Source organism: Leptodactylus fuscus, chromosome 4 (assembly GCF_031893055.1).
Source record: "Leptodactylus fuscus isolate aLepFus1 chromosome 4, aLepFus1.hap2, whole genome shotgun sequence".
Lineage (NCBI taxonomy): Eukaryota > Metazoa > Chordata > Amphibia > Anura > Leptodactylidae > Leptodactylus > Leptodactylus fuscus.
In genome coordinates, this window is record NC_134268.1 from 223,460,327 (window position 1) to 223,468,521 (window position 8,195).

General features: G+C 42.4%; 1 protein-coding gene across 2 annotated transcripts; it reads left to right on the plus strand.

The window, feature by feature from the left end:
- The first annotated feature begins 1,353 nt into the window (after window positions 1-1,353).
- LRRC61 (leucine rich repeat containing 61) lies at window positions 1,354-7,825 on the plus strand. Of its 2 annotated transcripts, none has more exons than XM_075271885.1 (2): window positions 1,354-1,375; window positions 6,666-7,825. In XM_075271885.1, the coding sequence occupies exon 2, from the start codon at window positions 6,768-6,770 to the stop codon at window positions 7,548-7,550; it is 783 nt and encodes a 260-aa protein (XP_075127986.1). In that variant the 5' UTR covers window positions 1,354-1,375; window positions 6,666-6,767; the 3' UTR covers window positions 7,551-7,825. The 2 variants fall into 2 exon arrangements, with proteins under 2 accessions (XP_075127986.1, XP_075127985.1); XM_075271884.1 differs by lacking the exon at window positions 1,354-1,375 and adding an exon at window positions 1,521-1,576.
- The last annotated feature ends 370 nt before the right edge of the window (window positions 7,826-8,195 follow it).

Sequence of the window (8,195 nt, forward strand, 5' to 3'; positions counted from 1 at the left end):
GGGTAAGAGAAGTGGTACTGTGCAGTGTCCATATATACAGGGTAAGAGAAGTGGTACTGTGCACTGTCCATATATACAGGGTAAGAGAAGTGGTACTGTGCACTGTCCATATATACAGGGTAAGAGAAGTAGTACTGTGCAGTGTCCATATATACAGGGTAAGAGAAGTAGTACTGTGCAGTGTCCATATATACAGGGTAAGAGAAGTAGTACTGTGCAGTGTCCATATATACAGGGTAAGAGAAGTGGTACTGTGCACTGTCCATATATACAGGGTAAGAGAAGTGGTACTGTGCAGTGTCCATATATACAAGATAAGAGAAGTAGTACTGTGCACTGTCCATATATACAGGATAGAGAAGTGGTACTGTGCACTGTCCATATATACAGTATAAGAGAAGTGGTACTGTGCACTGTCCATATATACAGGATAAGAGAAGTGGTACTGTGCAGTGTCCATATATATAAGAGAAGTAGTACTGTGCACTGTCCATATATACAGTATAAGAGAAGTAGTACTGTGCAGTGTCCATATATACAGGGTAAGAGAAGTAGTACTGTGCACTGTCCATATATACAGGGTAAGAGAAGTAGTACTGTGCACTGTCCATATATACAGGACTAGAGAAGTGGTACTGTGCACTGTCCATATATACAGTATAAGAGAAGTAGTACTGTGCAGTGTCCATATATACAGGGTAAGAGAAGTAGTACTGTGCAGTGTCCATATATACAGGGTAAGAGAAGTAGTACTGTGCACTGTCCATATATACAGGGTAAGAGAAGTAGTACTGTGCAGTGTCCATATATACAGGGTAAGAGAAGTAGTACTGTGCACTGTCCATATATACAGGGTAAGAGAAGTAGTACTGTGCAGTGTCCATATATACAGGACTAGAGAAGTGGTACTGTGCACTGTCCATATATACAGGGTAAGAGAAGTAGTACTGTGCAGTGTCCATATATACAGGGTAAGAGAAGTGGTACTGTGCAGTGTCCATATATACAAGATAAGAGAAGTAGTACTGTGCACTGTCCATATATACAGGATAGAGAAGTGGTACTGTGCACTGTCCATATATACAGTATAAGAGAAGTGGTACTGTGCACTGTCCATATATACAGGATAAGAGAAGTGGTACTGTGCACTGTCCATATATACAGTATAAGAGAAGTGGTACTGTGCACTGTCCATATATACAGTATAAGAGAAGTGGTACTGTGCACTGTCCATATATACAGTATAAGAGAAGTGGTACTGTGCAGTGTCTGTATACGCAGGCATTTTTATCCTGTCCCTTTAAGGGCAGACGCCATGTTGCCATGGTGAGACTGTTGCTGGGCCTGCGGTTATTCCGGAGCCTCCATGTTGCAGGTTTGTTCTCATTAACCCCTTGTCTTCTGGGTGTGTGAGATATTATTTAGGTTGTATACAGGGCAGGTATATATGTATACGTACTGCTACACATGATAGGATTAGATACAGCAGCTGATGTGTGGGCTGTGACGTCACACACGTGGGGGAGGGTCTGTGTATACAGATGGATACAGCCTCAACTCCATCATCCTCGCCACAGTGAGTATATACAGGCCTATACTATACGTGGCAGCCTGTCCCATATACTATATACCTGCACCCCTGTAATATACAACAGCCCTGTATATGACATATCTGCCCCCCCCCCCCGTATTATGTAGCAGCCCTGTATATGATAAATCTGCACTCCTCATATTATGTAACAGCCCTATATATGATATATCTGCACCCCTGTAATATACAACAGCCCTGTATATGATAAATCTGCACTCCTCATATTATGTAACAGCCCTATATATGACATATCTGCACCCCTGTAATATACAACAGCCCTGTATATGATATATCTGCACCCCTGTAATATACAACAGCCCTGTATATGACATATCTGCACCCCTGTAATATACAACAGCCCTGTATATGATATATCTGCACCCCTGTAATATACAACAGCCCTGTATATGATATATCTGCACCCCTGTAATATACAACAGCCCTGTATATGATATATCTGCACCCCTGTAATATACAACAGCCCTGTATATGATATATCTGCACCCCTGTAATATACAACAGCCCTGTATATGATATATCTGCACCCCTGTAATATACAACAGCCCTGTATATGATATATCTGCACCCCTGTAATATACAACAGCCCTGTATATGACATATCTGCACCCCTGTAATATACAACAGCCCTGTATATGATATATCTGCACCCCTGTAATATACAACAGCCCTGTATATGACATATCTGCCCCCCCCCCGTATTATGTAAGCCCCGTATATGACATATCTGCACCCCTGTAATATACAACAGCCCTGTATATGACATATCTGCACCCCCCGTATTATGTAACAGCCCTGTATATGATAAATCTGCACCCCCGTAATATGTAACAGCCCTGTATATGACCCCCTGTATTATGGAGGCAATACACAGAACAAGTTCCTGTACTATATGCACCATTATATGACATTCCAGCAGTATCACGACATCAGAGAGTATCACACAAGAGGATTAGATACACAGCTCAGTATACAGTATCACACAGGATAGGATTAGATACACAGCTCAGTATACAGTATCACACAGGAGAGGATTAGATACACAGCTCAGTATACAGTATCACACAGGATAGGATTAGATACACAGCTCAGTATACAGTATCACACGGGATAGGATTAGATACACAGCTCAGTATACAGTATCACACGGGATAGGATTAGATACACGGCTCAGTATACAGTATCACACAGGATAGGATTAGATACACAGCTCAGTATACAGTATCACACGGGATAGGATTAGATACACAGCTCAGTATACAGTATCACACGGGATAGGATTAGATACACAGCTCAGTATACAGTATCACACGGGATAGGATTAGATACACGGCTCAGTATACAGTATCACACGGGATAGGATTAGATACACGGCTCAGTATACAGTATCACACAGGATAGGATTAGATACACGGCTCAGTATACAGTACCACACGGGATAGGATTAGATACACAGCTTAGTATACAGTATCACACGGGATAGGATTAGATACACAGCTCAGTATACAGTATCACACAGGATAGGATTAGATACACAGCTCAGTATACAGTATCACACAGGATAGGATTAGATACACAGCTCAGTATACAGTATCACACAGGATAGGATTAGATACACAGCTCAGTATACAGTATCACACAGGATTGGATTAGATACAGCTCAGTATACAGTATCACACAGGAGAGGATTAGATACACAGTTCAGTATACAGTATCACACAGGATAGGATTAGATACACGGCTCAGTATACAGTATCACACAGGATAGGATTAGATACATGGCTCAGTATACAGTATCACACAGGATAGGATTAGATACACAGCTCAGTATACAGTATCACACAGGATAGGATTAGATACACAGCTCAGTATACAGTATCACACAGGATTGGATTAGATACAGCTCAGTATACAGTATCACACAGGAGAGGATTAGATACACAGTTCAGTATACAGTATCACACAGGATAGGATTAGATACACGGCTCAGTATACAGTATCACACAGGATAGGATTAGATACACGGCTCAGTATACAGTATCACACAGGATAGGATTAGATACACGGCTCAGTATACAGAATCACACAGGATAGGATTAGATACACAGCTCAGTATACAGTATCACACAGGATAGGATTAGATACACAGCTCAGTATACAGTGTCACACAGGATAGGATTAGATACACAGCTCAGTATACAGTGTCACACAGGATAGGATTAGATACACAGCTCAGTATACAGTATCACACAGGATAGGATTAGATACACAGCTCAGTATACAGTATCACACAGGATAGGATTAGATACACAGCTCAGTATACAGTATCACACAGGACAGGATTAGATACACGGCTCAGTATACAGTATCACACAGGATAGGATTAGATACACAGCTCAGTATACAGTATCACACAGGATAGGATTAGATACACGGCTCAGTATACAGTATCACACGGGATAGGATTAGATACACGGCTCAGTATACAGTATCACACTGGATAGGATTAGATACACAGCCCAGTATACAGTATCACACGGGATAGAATTAGATACACAGCTCAGTATACAGTATCACACGGGATAGGATTAGATACACAGCCCAGTATACAGTATCACACGGGATAGGATTAGATACACAGCTCAGTATACAGTATCACACGGGATAAGATTAGATACACAGCTCAGTATACAGTATCACACGGGATAGGATTAGATACACAGCTCAGTATACAGTATCACACAGGATAGGATTAGATACACAGCTCAGTATACAGTATCACACAGGATAGGATTAGATACACAGCTCAGTATACAGTATCACACAGGATAGGATTAGATACACGGCTCAGTATACAGTATCACACAGGATAGGATTAGATACACGGCTCAGTATACAGTATCACACAGGATAGGATTAGATACACGGCTCAGTATACAGTATCACACAGGATAGAATTAGATACACGGCTCAGTATACAGTATCACACAGGATAGGATTAGATACACGGCTCAGTATACAGTATCACACAGGATAGGATTAGATACACGGCTCAGTATACAGTATCACACAGGATAGGATTAGATACACGGCTCAGTATACAGTATCACACAGGATAGGATTAGATACACGGCTCAGTATACAGTATCACACAGGATAGGATTAGATACACGGCTCAGTATACAGTATCACACAGGATAGGATTAGATACACGGCTCAGTATACAGTATCACACAGGATAGGATTAGATACACGGCTCAGTATACAGTATCACACAGGATAGGATTAGATACACAGCTCAGTATACAGTATCACACAGGATAGGATTAGATACACAGCTCAGTATACAGTATCACACAGGATAGGATTAGATACACAGCTCAGTATACAGTATCACACAGGATAGGATTAGATACACAGCTCAGTATACAGTATCACACAGGATAGGATTAGATACACAGCTCAGTATACAGTATCACACAGAATAGGATTAGATACACAGCTCAGTATACAGTATCACACAGGGTAGGATTAGATACACAGCTCAGTATACAGTATCACACAGGATAGGATTAGATACACAGCTCAGTATACAGTATCACACAGGATAGGATTAGATACACAGCTCAGTATACAGTATCACACAGGATAGGATTAGATACACAGCTCAGTATACAGTATCACACAGGGTAGGATTAGATACACAGCTCAGTATACAGTATCACACAGGATAGGATTAGATACACAGCTCAGTATACAGTATCACACAGGGTAGGATTAGATACACAGCTCAGTATACAGTATCACACAGGATAGGATTAGATACACAGCTCAGTATACAGTATCACACAGGATAGGATTAGATACACAGCTCAGTATACAGTATCACACAGGGTAGGATTAGATACACAGCTCAGTATACAGTATCACACAGGATAGGATTAGATACACAGCTCAGTATACAGTATCACACAGGGTAGGATTAGATACACAGCTCAGTATACAGTATCACACAGGATAGGATTAGATACAGCTCAGTATACAGTATCACACAGGATAGGATTAGATACACAGCTCAGTATACAGTATCACACAGGATAGGATTAGATACACAGCTCAGTATACAGTATCACACGGGATAGGATTAGATACACAGCTCAGTATACAGTATCACACAGAATAGGATTAGATACAGCTCAGTATACAGTATCACACAGGATAGTATTAGATACACAGCTCAGTATACGGTATCACACAGGGTAGGATTAGATACACAGCTCAGTATACAGTATCACACAGGGTAGGATTAGATACACAGCTCAGTATACAGTATCACACAGGATAGGATTAGATACACAGCTCAGTATACAGTATCACACAGGGTAGGATTAGATACACAGCTCAGTATACAGTATCACACAGGATAGGATTAGATACACAGCTCAGTATACAGTATCACACAGGATAGGATTAGATACACAGCTCAGTATACAGTATCACACAGGGTAGGATTAGATACACAGCTCAGTATACAGTATCACACAGGATAGGATTAGATACACAGCTCAGTATACAGTATCACACAGGGTAGGATTAGATACACAGCTCAGTATACAGTATCACACAGGATAGGATTAGATACAGCTCAGTATACAGTATCACACAGGATAGGATTAGATACACAGCTCAGTATACAGTATCACACAGGATAGGATTAGATACACAGCTCAGTATACAGTATCACACGGGATAGGATTAGATACACAGCTCAGTATACAGTATCACACAGAATAGGATTAGATACAGCTCAGTATACAGTATCACACAGGATAGGATTCGATACACAGCTCAGTATACAGTATCACACAGGATAGGATTAGATACACATCTCAGCAGTCTGTATCACACAATAAGATTAGATACACCACTCAGCAGACAGTATCACACATATTATGCTTAGATACGTCAGCTCATTACTATAGGTGTATACCTGGTGTGTATATATTTCTGGCTTCTGCTCGTAGTTATGTGATACGTCTTTTCTCTTTATGCTCAGGACATGACACTTGAGATATCTCCGCCTTGGGTGAAGTGACGTCTTGGTCCTGAACACATTTTGGGAATGAAATAGTTGACATTTTGGAGAATTTTCTTGATCATGGACCCCAGGAACAACAAGGATCAGACCTCGGAGCATGCCAGGATCTCCCCTGAGATGCTGAAGTCCAGGACCGGGGAGTTTGACCTGGAGTCCATTCTGTTCCTCAAGCTGCGGAGTCTGGGTCTACAGGATTTGGGTTGTATAGGAGAATGTCTGAACCTTGAACGTCTGGACCTGTCGAATAACCACATCACTCACCTGGCCCCCTTGTCCTCCCTCAAGCAGATGGTGGCCTTAAACCTTTCCTACAACCGGATCTCCTCCTTGGAGCCGTTGGCATCTTGTGACAACCTGCAGACCCTAAACGTGGCCGGGAACCTACTGTGTAGCGTTGAGAACTTGCAGTGTCTGAAGGGTCTCCGTAGACTTGAGAGCATCCGCCTTCGGGACCCCGTGTACAACTTGACCAACCCCCTGTGTGCCAATGGGTCATATAGACATGCCGTGCTGGACATGATCCCCAGTGTCCGAGTCATTGACGGAGAAAGGGTGACCGGGACCGGGAGCGACCTCTACCACCTATGTAAAGACATTGATAATTCCATAAAGAGGTTCATCGGAAGTGGGGCCGTGGAGGTCTCTGGGGCCATCAAACCGTGGGTGGAAGAAGGGTACTGGGAGCTGAAGCCGGCACAGAGCTCCATCATCGAGGAGACCTACAAACAATTCAGCGATATCTTACAGGAGTGCAAAGAGCTGAGCAGGAGGGCGGACGACGCCATCGCCCAGGCCGAGAGAACGCTCAACATAAGAGGAGACACCAACTCCTACGTCTTCTGAAACAAGCCGACCATACACATCTATGGAGGAACCTTCTGTAGTCACATTTGGAGGCATCTCTTTGACCATCATCTCTCCAAGTTCCTTGACAGGAAAAGTTTACCCCGTCCTCTTAACTCCATAATATTCATGCCCTGCATAAAGTCGTAGCGTCCTAGTGATTGTCCTTTGCAGTTTCATTGTTATCTTCTGCACTAGCAGTGTGTCAGTCTTCACTGTAGCCCTGGCATTCTGTTCAAAGAAAAAGTTAAAACCACGTTGATACTGTGAGCATGATGTAAAATAAATGTGATATGTAAAACAATCTGCAGTGTCTGTGATATACAGCGGGGATGGATTAAGGGTTCCGGAAATTGCTGGTGAATCACAAGGCCAGGCCAAGCCTATTAGCTGGTTGGGGTCGCAACTTTTGGCAACCCCGCCTCCTGATCAGATGTTTCAAGGTGTTGTGACACATGGTGGCATGGTACCCCAATATGTGTGGTAAATTAATAAAATATTTCTCCTCAGGTTCACTCAGGGAAGTAAAGAAAGTGTGAGCTGTGCACTGGAATTCAAGTTTCCCGCCTTTTTTTCACTTACTTCAGCTGATGTGTAGTTCAGGGTCAAAGGTCATCACTAGGCAGATTTCACTGGTTCTTCTGG

Coding starts and splice junctions, on each gene's coding strand:
- LRRC61 (XM_075271885.1), top strand. CDS start 6,768: ATGGACCCCAGGAACAACAAGGATCAGACCTCGGAGCATGCCAGGATC.